Source organism: Chelonia mydas, chromosome 11 (genome assembly GCF_015237465.2).
Source record: "Chelonia mydas isolate rCheMyd1 chromosome 11, rCheMyd1.pri.v2, whole genome shotgun sequence".
In the NCBI taxonomy this organism is placed as follows: Eukaryota; Metazoa; Chordata; order Testudines; family Cheloniidae; genus Chelonia; species Chelonia mydas.
The window spans coordinates 52,460,359-52,475,799 of record NC_051251.2 but is presented as its reverse complement, the minus strand read 5'-3'; the positions used below and the strand labels follow the sequence as shown (position 1 = coordinate 52,475,799).

The 15,441-nt window shown below is 38.0% G+C and overlaps 1 protein-coding gene across 4 annotated transcripts in view; it reads right to left on the bottom strand.

Moving 5' to 3' along the window:
• MYO1B (myosin IB) overlaps positions 1-15,441 on the bottom strand; it is a 179,711-nt gene that overhangs the window by 30,176 nt on the left and 134,094 nt on the right. For all 4 annotated transcript variants that reach the window (XM_037912508.2, XM_037912505.2, XM_037912507.2 and 1 more), the window contains exons 14-21: positions 12,928-13,032; positions 10,230-10,292; positions 8,101-8,301; positions 5,592-5,818; positions 4,443-4,643; positions 3,173-3,266; positions 2,383-2,532; positions 17-85 (exon numbers count right to left, since the gene is read on the bottom strand). In XM_037912508.2, the coding sequence (XP_037768436.1) occupies positions 17-85; positions 2,383-2,532; positions 3,173-3,266; positions 4,443-4,643; positions 5,592-5,818; positions 8,101-8,301; positions 10,230-10,292; positions 12,928-13,032 (1,110 nt within the window). The remainder of the gene's footprint in view (positions 1-16; positions 86-2,382; positions 2,533-3,172; positions 3,267-4,442; positions 4,644-5,591; positions 5,819-8,100; positions 8,302-10,229; positions 10,293-12,927; positions 13,033-15,441) is intronic.

The following is a 15,441-nucleotide window of genomic DNA, read 5'->3' as shown; positions in this document are numbered from 1 at the left end:
GTGATGTCAAACTCACCTTCCATCCTCTGATGTAAGACTGTACTACAATGGCCGAACTCTTTATCCTCTGATACTTCTTTTGTTGCTGTATTAAAAATCAATAAATATAGTTCAGCAGAGAAAGTCATAGTTTTAAAACTGCTTTACATCAAAACATTCTTTGGTAACATCTAACAAATATATTCATATGCAATTTAATCAAAAAAAAGTAATGGAGAAGAGTGGGTTAATTTCTGAACACACAAATGAGGATGTGGATTTCACATCTAACTCAAGAGGAAACAAACACACAGACAGCAGAGTACATGGACAAGGCCACTTTATACACAAAGAAAGACTAACTTTCTGGCCAACAGAGGAAAGTTATGTGAATTAAATATGAACAGCCACTGTTTTGTTGTCTTTCCCACCAACAAAATAGTTCAGATTGTCACAAACGCTTTGCTCCAGTTTGTCAGCTGAGCTTGCCATTGACAATCATAAGGCTTCTGTTGTTCTTCACACCCACTGCCCTCTTATAGTATCGGTACTGATAATAGCTTATAAAAGATAGTTTGTTGAAAGCTGGACTGGAATGCTATCCACCTAAGTCAGTTTGATGTACACCCTCATGACAATTTCCTGAACTGTAGAACATTTTCCTCTTAAGGTCAATAAGATCCTTATTTTTCTAGTAAGCTGCTGGTTAATTTAATACCCTATCAGCAACAGGCTGAAGGTTCGGCAATGCAACATGAAGGGCCAAATACTCAGCTCAGCACCCAGTCTGAAAAAACTGTGCTGGTCAGCTCTGCTGAATTGCAGGTGTGGATATGGGTGTCAGAAGCCCTCCCTCAGACGCCGCAAAACTAAGGAGCCATTCCATGGCCACTACTGTAGCTTCAACCTCCTCCCCACAACCCTCTCACAGACAACACTTTGTGATGGGAGGGTTCGGTTCTGTGAAACAGCTGATCCCCTCGCCAGACCTTAAGCACAGGGAATTGTCACAGAGCTTTACTCAGGCAGGCCCTTATGCAGCCTCCCAAACCCTGACCCTCTCTGTGCCTCAAATCACATTAGTTCTGATGCAAGAATGCTCTTTATATTAAAAAAAGAGGGGCAGGATTTTCCCCCAGGTAATTTTTTGGGCACTTCAAGGAGCCAAATGACTGCCCATTCTAACAAAATAACTGCTGTACGTTTTCAGAAAACCAATAGAGCTCTACAGGTTAGGAAATATTCTTCCTAATGTTCATACAGGTTTGGTCAGGTCAAATGTTGGTTTTCATTTGTTCTCATTTTCTTATATCAACAGGCCTGCAAATTATGTATTTGACAACTCTATTTTTAAACCATTAAAGCTCCACTGGTATACTCAGTAATGTAGATACATAGCTGTAATGCAATCCAATCCTAATGTTGGCTGAAGAAAAGGAGTGAATTAAACTGGACAAGTTTGTACTGGAAATGAATTTTTACAGTGGTAACAAGACAGTAAATGAGTTATTTTGAGATATAAATAGCCACATATTTTCTAATTTCCAAGACAAGTTAATCTTTGACTGACCTCCATGTTCAATCGAATTGAATACTAAAGGATTTCAAGGCCACGTAGAAGATTATCAAAAACCATACATCATCTGAGATACGTTAATTTAATAATATTGTAACATTTATTTAAGGGGAGCTCTCTTTCAGTATGATATGCTATTTCATCAAACCTTCTCTTGGACTTTCATAAGTCTTGATAATATATATTTCTTTAAAAAAGGAAATTAAAAACTTCTCTTACTAACTGGAAAAAAGATTGAATCATTATACATCATTTAAGTTCAGTTCATAATGATGTGGAAGATCCTGTCTACAACAAAATTTGAAACAGTCTTAGAACTATATTAGTAAGAACCATTTAAACACAGGTCTTTACGAGTTGTACCTAATAAGATAAATCATTGGGACCCTCCCAAGCATTCTTGTGCCTCAAATTTAAAGGCTTCAAATAAGGCAAAAGACAAAAAACATCTTACAATGATAGAATTTCACATACAGTAAACATACACATTACTAAACTTTTGTATGCATTGGTTGCCTGTTGGTACATGCTACAAAGTTTTGCCCAATGCTTGAGTCGGTTGAACTATAGAGAGGTCCCACCATTAGTGCTGGGAAATCCTGTCTCCAAACAGTTGAACTAACCAGGATACCTTGACAATCCTTTTCACACAGATCATGTACTTCATCGTGAGCCTATTTAACTCAGTTTACTTAGTGGATATTTATGGTGCCAAAATACAGACATAAAATTGAATAGTTGCATCACTTTCACCAAGGCTGATAACAAAGAAAAAGAATCATTAAGTACTAATAAGAAATCCCTGTTTAATAAAATTTGCATCTTACTGCATATCTCCTGTACCAGGAAGCAATCACAATCTGGCTCCGTTTCATTAAAAGGAAACGTGTCCGACATTTCCAACCTCTGTAAATCTTCTGAATGAGTGTGGCCAAGTCCTCTAGACGTTGCTTTCTCAGGTCTTCTAATTTGAAGAGCTGAGTTAAAAAAATAAAAATAAATAAAAGACAGAAAAACAGAAAAGCGTAATTAGGATGACAAAAAGGGATCAATTCCCTGAATCCCATGCTTCGCCTCTTGAGAAATCTTTGGCTGGATCATGATTACTGTACATGGCACATAAATGTGGTATTGAATACCATATGCCTTACATCCTGAGGTTATTCAGTGGATGAAGACTACATTAGATATTGGACTGTTGCTGACAATTACCTTCATAGGCTTTTAATTCCCTCTCAGCCTCACTTAGGTTTATTTTTAATGCCTTCTTATAAGCCTGCAATTAATCACTTTAATTTCTATACAATGTTTATCATTCTATTACCAGAGCATTGTGTTTGGAGAAACCTGCACTTGTCATCCAGCAAATTCTTCAGCATTATTGATGGGTAATCGTCATGCAAGCTGCTCTTTGATTAGTGCTTAAAAAGCAGTCTGAAAAAAGTGGGCACTATCATAATCAGGGAGCAGCAACTTTGGAAAGAGAGAGTTTAAAGTGCACCCCTCAGCAACCTGGCTCAATTTTATTTATTTAGTGCCAGGTCTGCAACATCCCATGCCCTCCCCCACAAACAGCACAGTCTTTGATTCTATGGTGGAAAAGATTTGTTCACACACCGTTCTTGGGTTGCGGATGAATATCTTTGATCGGCCAAAGGAATATTCTTCCTCAGGGATTTCCAATTCATTGAACAGTACCTCTACACCAGCCCTAAGAGAAGAAAATCAGCTTTCTGTGATATATTTAAAACTCTTCAGACCAAAACATACATACTACTTAGAGTTTACACACATACACACATTAATAGGCAGCATGTTAAAGGATGTTTTAAATCCTTAGTGTTTTGATATGAGAAGAACGGAAATGTAACTCTTTTATTCATATTTTTTTATTAAGCTCTAGACACAAGAATCATATTTTGCAAGGGTATGGAGCAATTTGTGTACAAAGGGAACAATTACCATTAAACAGTGCCAGTGATGGCCTAGTTTTGACAGCAATGATGGTTTTACATTGAAAAGAAAATGATACAGGATCTCACATCAATGTCGAAATATAATACAGGAATTTAGATAGCACGGACTGAAGTGTTTCAGTCAAATACTACAACTGCACCTGGAAACAGTTTACTCTACAGGGATTAGGGGATCGGTGGTGCTCCACTGTCCTCGGGGGGTGCGGTCTTCGTGCCTGGTGCTGGGGAGCCATGCTTCTTAGTTTTCTTTTTGGGCACCGTTTTACAAACGCAACACTTTTCCTTCACATGTGATTCCCCCAAGCACTTGATGCAGCTGCTGTGGGGGTCACTTACAGGCACAGGTGTGTTACAGTCCGCGTAGAGCTTAAACCTTGGAGACCAGGGCATGCCCCACCTGGAACGAAGTCCCCAGTGAGACTAACTTCTAACTACACTTAACAACTACTTAACACTAACCACTATAAACTATTTACAAGGCCCTAAGGCTTGAAGTCAGAAGGGACAAAACCGCTGGCCCTTGCTATGCAAGGAAAGGCACTCCGACTAACCACCACGGGCAGTAAGAAGGAACTGAGAGGGCGTAGGGCCAGCGGTGCCTGATATACCAATGCATGAGCGCTGCATTCAAGGGGTCACCACAGCCAACCCTACGGATACTGCTAAGGCAAAAATCTCCAACAACTACGCATGTGGGCATGCACACACCTAGAATGGAATCGACGTGAGCAAGCACTCAAAGAAGAATGAGAGTTTGAAACAGATATAGTGAGAAAGAATCAAGCCACACTGGGACAATATTTAATCTTATTTTAGAATTCCTGATTTATTTAAAAATTTCAGGATATGTGGAAAGCAATTATTTTATTCACTGAGCTATGAACGAATAAGAATACCAATGTTTTTCTTACCTAGCAGGTCCTCTCCAGTGAGGCCAGGTCTGCTTACAAAGCATCTTGTACCTTTCTAGACAAAGCTCATAAGGCTGTCTGAACGCATAGCCTGCCCTTCTAACCCGGACATTCTCTAGGAGACCTAGGTACCGGACCTGGTGACACACTAGCGCTTCATTGAAGATATGTGCAGCTTTTTTGTCATTGGGCTTGATGCATCTGGAAATTGAAACAATATTCTGCATTTTGTAGGAATACTTGTTTATAACATAATAACTTTACATGTACAATACAATAGTTTAAATTTTACAAGCCAGGCACGATCAGATATTAGTTCATGTTTAATTTAGGTAAGTGCATTGGATATGAATAGCACCCCATTTTCAAATTTCATTTCCTAAAAACCTACAATGAAATAAAACTTGCCATTCTAAAATATTAACTATGTACACGTGAATTGCTGATGTGCCAAATTCAATGCATACACAATTACAACCCAGTGAGATATGCAGATAGGCTATGATCCAGCAAAACACTTAAGTATTTAACTAACTTTAAGCACATAAATAGCCCCACTGAAGTCAATAGCACTATTCGAGTTCTTAAAACCTAAGCATGTGCTTATGCACTTTGCTAAATTAGGACCATAATTTTATTCAGTTTCTCTATTTTTTTTTTCCATTTACACTCTTTTGTTTAATGGCCTCCTTGTGCAAGAGATGTTAGAATGAAGTCCTATTTATCCACAAACAATTATGTGGTATAGACAGCACCAATGCAAACTTCCTCACACTATCCCTACCAACGTGCCTCACCCTTGACTCTTCAAGAGTAAGGGAGCAGTTGCATTTCTTGGCCAATTCATCCTATGAACTCTCCAAGAATGCCCAGACTCCTGTTAATGCCAGCTCTAGTGGAGGATTTGGGGAAGTGCACTAAAACCACCAACTCATTTCATATAGACAATTGAACAAGCAGGACAGAATAACAATTTTAAGTCACTGCTCACCTGGACTGAATTTACATCAATGAGCTACAAGAGAGAGGTTTCATTATCTCTTGAACTACTCTCTGGAGCCATCCATTCTCTGGTTTTTTGCTATCACATTTGGTTAAAGGCAGACATATCCATTATCATTTTTTAAAAGCTATCAAAGAATAACTTACCTAATATAGTTTGGATTTTTTGTCTGCAAATTCTTCATCAGAGTAGCTACAGAAGCCTTGAATTGTGAACCTGCTGTTGGGGGTCTCTTTAGGTTAATCTTGGCAGGGTTACCTTCTGGGAATAATGCTTTAATGAGGGAGTGGTTGGCCTTCCACATGGCCTGGGAGAGGTCACGGTAGAGTAGATCATTATTCTTGTCAACAAATCCTTCTACCTGGTACATAACCTAAACAACATAGAAGAATCTCATTGACTGATATTTTGGGATATAATATAGGTCAAAATTAGAGCTGGTCAGGAAGTCCCTCCTCTCCCCGTACCCATATGATATTTTCCAAAAAAAAAAAAAAAAACAACCCCGAAATTTTTCTCAACATTTTTTTGAATGTTCATAACACAAACGAACAACTTTGTTGGAGGTTTTTGACTTTTCAATAAAAGCCTAAAATGTTTTGAACAATATGGACATTTTCCGTAAGATTTCTGTTTTGTCCAAAAAAAAAAAAAAAAAAAGTAAATTTTCAGCCAACACTAGTCAAAATATTACCAGAAACTAATACTCTTTAGTGATGGCCTGGGAACTTGATAAACCTCCTCACCCAACTAACACGCCAACAAAGTCTCCCACTCCAGCCAGATTAATAATTTCTCGCTTTGGAAAAATGCAGTGATTATTTCCTACTGTTTTAAATCACTATACCAAAAAAACCATTCAAAATAGCCAACCAACCAACCACATTTATTTAAGTTTACTTAAGTAAAACAGCAGTTCAAAATAATATTAAAAATTACACAATAAAATTCCTAAATCTCAGTTGATATGTACTAGCTAGCTGTATACTCCCCAGGGGGCTGACATTTTAAAAATAATTCTTACATGGAAAACAGCCTGATGACATGCATGCACAGGAAGATCTGAGCTGCACTTGCAGACACAGGAAGCCTCCAGAAGAGCTTTACCCATCTCTCCATAGGAGAATATTCCAGTTTTTTGGGTTGCCTTCTTTTTTAGTCTTTAATGTCTTGGCATATGATCTCATCGATAATACAGATGCCTTCAGTTTCATGATTTCATTTATTTATATGTCTATAGTACATTTAATAAAACTAAATATTAATGTTGTTGCCATATTTTACAGTGGATCAAGTGACTGGAAACATTTCATTTTCCTTTACAAAATGCATTTCTGAATGTAATTGATACGGAAAATATTGGCAGGCATTACTACTGAAAAACATACAAAGTAACTTAAATAATTATATTTTGAGGTAAAAAAAGTCACCAACTTTTGTTAGTGATCAAAACTGTCTTCAACTGGGCATGGAAAAACAATGCCAAAATAGTATGTACCAACTGAATGTTCTGCCCAGTTAGTAAATGTCAGAACAAATGAGGACTCATTGGCTGCTAGTGCAGACAGATCATCTGCCCTAATCCCATGCTGAGTGTCGAGAGTTATCTCCAATCAGTTTATTTTAATTTTGACAATCAAATTAAAAAACAAATTAAAATGCCTTAAATAGTATTCTAGGGCAGATTACAATCCAATACAAAATATAACCATCAAACACAAAATATAAATGTCATTATCTACTATGCCAGTTCGGGGAAACCCTGCTCCCAGCAACTTTACTGCTACGGACTAAGAGACATAACTGTGATGTCAAGTTTGTGATACACAGACTGGTGAGAAGTTAAAATAATGTTAAAAAGGATAAATACATTGTTCTAACCAATGATGGGTGAATTTTTTTTTAAACCTGTCCAAACCTTCACTCATGCCCTGAAAGGAACCATTTTTCAGGTTCAGATCAGTGGCCTAGTCTGTCACTGATTGTCTTATCTTAGCTAAGGTAATCATCATGATTTTTAAAAAGAAAGTTATATGCAAAGAAAATATCAAGAACTTCAAACTGTGAGGCCTGTATTTATTCATGCTGTTTATCTTAGTAAAAAGCAAAATACATTTCCAAGCCTTCTGTAGCGCTTTATCTTCCATCTGTCTAAACAAACAAGACTTCAAAATAAACTCAGCTACCCTCAAATTCATAAGAACTCCACTTTCTCAGAGTATTAGCCATTTCAGTGATAGCAAACCTATTTTCAAGACAACATGTCACCTTCAAATGTGTGTTCACCCTTGCATCTCCAAACAGGACATTTTGGTTTCACAACCTATACACTTTCAGTGATTAAGTCAACACGAGTTTTGCCATTGACCTCAATGAATGCAGGATGAATCCTCAAAAATTAAATACACTGTCAAATAATTAACTTGTCACTAGTTTATTAATAGGAAGATTAAAAAATATAGAAGTAATTTTACTTTATATTCTGCATTTGACTGAGACAACTCCAAACTTCCACATCATTCCTTCATTGTATCCTCATTTATTATTTAAAAGAGCATAGCATTGTTTCGCTTCCCAAACCTGGAGCCCATGCAGTTTGGCCTCACATGCAAAAAACACAGATCAAGCTATGGGGATGTTATTTCAGTACAGTACCTTGCCAGCATAATGCTGAATTCTAAAGCAACTGTGAGGCAGCGATGTATCATTCAGGAAACGTGAACACTTGCTCATCCTACTCTCAAAGTGCTGATGAGTGGCACAGATTTGGTTCAGTTTCTCTAAAAAGGTGTCATCGGTAACGGTGCCTGGCCTCAGACATTCTTCATCTAGCATAGCCAGAATTCCAGTTTGATTCTGTAGTTTAAAAACAAATTTCCTTCTTTCCTTAATGCATTGTTTTTATCTTTTTATGGAGATAAATAACATTGTGCTAACTTATACAAACAGTAACTAAAATTGAACTTTACTTAATCAAAATATACATAGAAATGCAGAAGTCAGAAGTAAAGATCAGCCATATTAGTCCATTTTCTGCTGTTGTTCAGACCCATTAATAAGTCGAAACTTTGCAATTAGCTTTCCAAATTTCCAACCCTCATATTACAGCTGAGTTTTAATTAGGAGCAAAGAAGCCATTCCATTCTGAACCCCTCTTTTTAGCCATTTGTAACTTTCTCAAAATTCTTCTTTTTGGACACACAGTTCGCAAGCTTGATATCAGCTTAAACCTGAATTTTATTTTGAAACTGTGAAGAAAACTTGTTCAACCATTTTCAAGACACCTGAGCATATGGGAAAAAAACAGGTTTCCTCTCAAACAAAAAAATTAATCTTTGCATATGTTTTTTTTTTTCAAAATGACATTTTCACAAGTTCAAATTTATGACTGAATTCTTCATTGCGAGCTAATTCAGCTCTTACATCTAAATTCACCCCCAGCGTGAGCAGTAAAATTCCATTGACTCTGGTAGAGCAGGACCTGTAAAAGCCAACTGTGAACACACCTCAGTGTGAAAGTGTTTTTTAATTAATTGATAATACTAAAAAGAAAAGGATCATTTGTGGCACCTTAGAGACAATAAATTTGTTAGTCTCTGAGGTGCCACAAGTACTCCTTTTCTTTTTGCGAATACAAACTAACACGGCTGCTACTCTGAAACCTGATAATACTAACGAACTCCTATACAGTGCTCAAAGCACTTCATAAAGAAAGGTATCTCCCGATTTTACAGATGGAATATAGAGTTCCAAGTCAATAACAGGTCAGCAACAGACCTAGGGATTGAACCCCAGCCAGTCCCCCTACTCCCAGTATAGTGACTTATTTCACTTGACTAGAATACACAATCTCCACATTCACACTTATGAACTTTTGAAGATGATGCACTAACCATTCACAGTATGTTAATCAACATTTAAAGTGTGCGACCTAGAAAATGGGCCCTTCTTCACAACAACTCAAAATCTGTCCAGTTCCCATTTTCCTCACCCGTTCTCCCCAGCACACATGTGGTTTCTGTATTTCTGAATGCGCATTCTTCAGATTTGAGTCTTCTGACTTGCACTTTTAACTTTCAACCTAAACGTCATTCTCCTATTTCATTTATATAAGAGGCTAATCTATAGCCTTCCACTCAAAAAGAGGTAAGGTAATCAATTTATGGGCAAAGCTAGCATGCATTTTGTATTATTGGTTAAACAATGTTTCAATTTGCATTGTTGTTAAGGAACTAGCATGATGTGAAACATAATGTGTGTTAAATCAACAGGAACTACTGTGATTAAGTACAAGTACAAGCTGTATAAGAAGCATACAATGACTCAATAACTGAGTTGCCTGGTTACCATTCAAAAGAAAAAGTTATTTACAGCATAACTGGCAGTTGCTCGTGATGTCTTTTAATAAAAGCAGCACTGCATCAAAACACTGATTATGTGAAATAAACTGATAATGTATTCTTGTTATCTCACTAATAAGCGCTGCACACATCTATAAGAGAAAATGCAATGACATATGAACTCTATCTTTGTCCACTCCACACTTCTGAAATACGCTAGCTCTTTAGTATAATAAAATAAGTGAACTGTAATTTAATACAAAGTCAGAGGGTCACTTGTTTCTGAAATCAATATGCTAAAAAGCTCTCGTTACAAACTAATTTTAATTCAACGCAGTTACGATATCATTTCTATTTTAGGCATCTTAATTTTCAAATATTAATTCAAATTTAGGAGAAGAATTCACAAAGGCAAAATCTTTGAAAGCAGCAATTGCAACTTACATTTTCTATTAGGTCACAAATTATGGCATTGTTGAAATATTCAATGTGAGTCCATTCAATATCCTATAAAAACAAAAAGCATATAATATATGAACAGAGAAATAACTGCGGGAGTTCTCTCTATTGGCATGTTTTTATTGCATTCCTATTTATTAAAATACCCTTTTAAAAGTCAGCCCTATATATGTAGATTTTGGGACCCTAACATTTTATTTAAAAAAAATGCAATCTACCACTAACATTATTTGGCCAAAATGAATGCCCTTGAATGGTTTCCAGAATTGCTTTCCATTCCCTTCTTCAATCTGTGTCAATTTCCCATGCACTCCATTGGAAACAAGCCAAAATTTTATACAGGAAGGCCTTGGGTCAGTAATGCTTTGTGTAGACTTGCAATGTTTATAAGGAAATAAGTCATAATTTCAGTACAAAAATCTAAGACCAAGATTTTTCTGTTCTTAATTTTCATTCAGGACAAAAAAAAAAGGCTAAATTTAGATGAGATCATCTGAAAAACCCACTGAGTCTGGCTGTTATTCAGATATTTGAAAAAAATTAACATGTTAAAATCAACAATAGAACTTCCAAGTATGGAATAATAGTCCTACACCAGATGACAATGAATGACAGAAAAAACCAAGAGAGTTTCAGACTTGGAGGGATACAGCCAAATGTACAAAGTAAAAATACAAGCATTTCAATTCCATACTTAATTTGTATTCTAGAGTAACATCTAATATTTTAGTTTCTTCAGAGAGGTTGAAATTTAATTCATAAAGTAAATTACAGTAATTATCTTTCAAAGTGCTTGACCAATCAATGCAAAAAAAAAAAAAAAAGAGTTTGTCAAAGCTCCACATTGCCTTCGTGATTATAAGGCAGGAAGAAAGTCTACCCAATTTTCAAAAACATTTACACAACACAATAGTGCCATTCAATCTGAATACAGACAGCACACAAGTTTCTACAGTTTTGAAAGATATTTCCTATGACCTATACATATAGTAGTGGGGAATATTGCTAGAATCAATAAAAACTTTGTAACTTTAGGCACAACCACTGTACACCACCAAACCATAGTAATTTAGGCTCCAAAACTCATCTTCACAGTTTATTCTTAAAATAGCATGTATGGCTCATTGTAAGAACTCATTGCAGAAAACTAAGGGCATGTCTACAGAGCAAACAAAGACCCGCAGCAGCAAGTCTCAGAGCCCAGGTCAACGGACTCGGAATCACAAGGCTTGTACTGCAGGGCTAAAAATAGCAGCGTAGATGTTGGGGCTCGGGTTGGAGCCCGGGCTCTGCAACCTTGCAAGGGGGAAGGGTCTCAGAGCCCAGGCTCCAACCCAACCCTGGTCGTCGAGACTATTTTTCGCCTCGCAGCGCAAGACCAAATCAGTTGGCAGGCTCTGAGACTCACTCTCGGGGTATGGTTTTGTTGTTTAGACATGGGGTTCTCAACATTTTTCTTTCCGAGGCCTCCCCTCCCCCCCAACATGCTATAAAAACTCCACCATCCACCTGTGCTACAACCACTGTTTCTCTGTGTAACCAGCAGATAAAAAGGCAGGACCAGCGCTAGGGAGCAGCAAGCAGAGCAATTGCCTGTGGCCCCACGAAGCTTAAGTTGCTTGGGCTTCAGCTTCAACCCCAGGCGATTGGACTCAGGCTTCAGCTTTCTGCCCTGAGATCCAGCAAATCTAATGCCGGCCCTGTTCTCGGCTTTATTTTGACGGACCCTCTGAAACCTGCTTGCGGCCCCCCAGGGGTCCCCAGACCCCTGGTAGAGAACCACTGATTTAGACATACCCTCAGAGAAATCTATATGCAATTACTTCCACCACACTTCATCCTATTTCATCCACCTTACTGACCTTAGAACTATCACTCATCTGTCACTAAGAATGCATCTATTTGAAAGTTCAGTGTATTTTACGGCCGACAAGATTATACCGTGAAATAAAAGTGCATTTTTTTTTGTATTTTAGCTCTATGAGGGAGCTAAAGGGTTTCCTGGGAAAATTGCATAGACTGGTTCAAGAGGCCAGTCAAAAGACTGAAAACTGTATCAAGTGACCAGCCTGACACTGGGGGATGTAGGAGTCCTGTGTCAGATAGAGAGAGATACACACACACACACACACACTTTTAAAGAGCTATCATGAGACTGACGAGAGGGACAGGCCCTGTGAGAGGACATGAAGGTCTCTGAACCAGGGTCTCCATGCGGAAGATGCACGACACTTTGTAAGCCAGACCTGCATATAAGCTGTTTATTGTTTTTTAAGGTATATTTTCTCTGTAACACTTTTGCTCTGAATAAATAAACTTTGCTTTAGGAAGGGTGGTTGGTCACTGTATAACCCTGTCATTTCTCAGAGGACAGGGCTGCAGGTAGTGAACTACCATTGAATCTGCTAAGGTGATCACAATGAACAATAGCCTAAATCCCCAGTCTAGAAGGGAATGTGTCATGGGACTCTGCCCTGAGAAAGGTAACAGAGGTTTGAGACCTATCACGGGGATCAGAGGTGCAGTTACCTTGGGAACTATGATAGCAGATGGCAACAAACAGTGCTACTCTCCATGGCAGGCTCAGGTTCAGAAAGAGAGCTCTGGGTACGGTGCCCAGAAAAGGCATGTATTGGTAAGTGGGTAAGAAGTGATCATATAAGCAAATGAATTTGAACATTACCTCTCGTATGTATTCCTCCTGTTCTTCTTTTAGGGTGAGTTCAATGAAGATCTGCTGCAGCTTCTCATTACAATAGTTAATAATGAACTGCTCAAAGCTGTTGTCCTGTAAAACAAATCACATTTCTGTTCATTTGTTGCACGTAACATGCTCTGGAATTCAGTTGGAGTAAGTTACAGCAAAGGCCTTGAGTCTACAAGCAGCTTTACGGGCTACTCTTTCTGGTTTTAAAGGTGGCATTTCCATGTATACATTGTTAAAAATGGATTATAATTTCAAAATTTAGGATCAAATCTTCTCATGTGATTTTCCCCACTATGAGGGACTGCAAGTTTGACTTATGGTGTTTCCTCATCATTTCCTCAGGGTGGGGTGATAAAATGGGGCTATTATAATATGATGTGGCCATTTCCCATGATGCCAGAGCAGAGACCATGTAGAGAAGACTTCCCCCTGAACAACCCACTCCTAGCATGTGGTACATTGGGAGCACCTAAAGGGAAGTTTCTGCAGGCTCTGAAACATAAAACCATGAAACCCCTATACCCTGCACAGCAAGATATAGATGTCAGTCTGCTCTCTAACATTATGGTTTTTTTAAAAAAACTGATATGCCTTTGCATTTACTGACTAACCAGTATTGCTTGAGAGAGCAGATATAAAAGTAAAACAAGTCTATTATCAGTATTGTTATAAGGTCCATAGTAAATGAAATATTACATTTCCCTATGGATTCTGATTAGCAGGGCGTGTGGCCACTCAGAGGCAGTGTGGTATATATCAAACTACAGAATGTCATATTTTGGATATCACCACAGTACATTTCCAAAATAATACATTTCAGACTCTGCGAAGCTATCATTAGGACAAGTTCCTAAATACTATGGATGAAATTGCAGCTCCATTGAAGTCATTGGTATAACTGCCACTGAATTCCAAGGGGCCAGGATTTCACTCTAAAAGGTTTTAGCTTATATCTTTATTTCAATTATCTTAAAATCAAGGCAACCAATGTCCAGTTACACATTTTCTGATACATGCTTAAAATGTGTTTATTAACAAAAAGACACATTCTAGGCTCTATTTTCTCCTTAGTAAGTGTTCATAACTCATTAACACCTTGAATATGCATATCTATTAGCAAAAAGAAAAGGAGGACTTGTGGCACCTTAGAGACTAACCAATTTATTTGAGCATGAGCTTTCGTGAGCTACAGCTCACTTCATCGGATGCATACTGTGGAAATCGCAGAAGACATTATATACACAGACACCATGAAACAATACCTCCTCCCACCCCACTCTCCTGCTGGTAATAGCTTATCTATTAGAGCGATTTTACTTACAATTATGTAAAAGCAGTTTTAGTTATTACTACTGTTCTTTCCTTCTCAATTAAAGACATTCCAACATATTACTTTTTTACTAGCTAATATGGCTATGTCTTTGGTTATTTTGGAGGACTGATATTTGCGTAACAAACTAAACCATGAAGTTACACCTGTCAACAAATCTGCTGCACAATACCTATGAAGCTGAAGTTACACTTACAAATTTCTTGATAATAAAAAAAACTGCAATTTTTTAAACATCAGTTTAATCAACTAGCTGCTAAAATACTAAACCATGATTAAGAACACACTCAAGCAGATTAGGAAAAGCTGAAGTAGCATAAAGAAAAGGAGTACTTGTGGCACCTTAGAGACTAACCAATTTATCTGAGCATAAGCTTTCGTGAGCTACAGCTCACTTCATCGGATGCATACTGTGAAAAATACAGAAGATGTTTGTTTTTATACACACAAATCATGAAAAAATGGGTGTTTATCACTACAAAAGGTTTTCTCTCCCCCCACCCCACTCTCCTGCTGGTAATAGCTTATGTAAAGTGATCATTCTCCTTACAAATAAATTGGTTAGTCTCTAAGGTGCCACAAGTACTCCTTTTCTTTTTGCGAATACAGACTAACACGGCTGTTACTCTGAAACCTGAAGTAGCATAGTTACCCATATCAACTTGGGTTTAAGCTAAAGCAAAATCAAAGCTGATCTCTCAGGCTATGTCTACATAGCAACTAGACACTTGTAGCTGGCCAATGCCAGCCAACTCCAGCTTGCCGGGCTCAGGCTGGGGGGCTGTTTTATTGCTGTGTAGACTTCCCGGTTTGGGCTAACTCTACGACCCTCCCACCCACCTCACAGGGTCCGATAGCCTGGACTCCAGACCTGACTCCAGCCCGAGCCCAGAAATTCACACAACAATGAAACAGCCCTACAGGCTGAGCCCTGTGAGTCCAAGTTGCCTGGCACAGGCCAGCCATGGGTGTCTAGTTGCTGTGTAGACATACCCAATTCTTTTCTGCAGTCCCTTCAGATCCTGACGTCCTTCAAAGCTTAATTACAGATCAGGGTTTGGAAATTTTTCATAGCTCTAGAAGAGAAGGTTAAAAATGTAGCATGCATAAAAAGTACACCGCAAACAAGTCATACTTACTGCATTCTGTTTCAAAAAGAC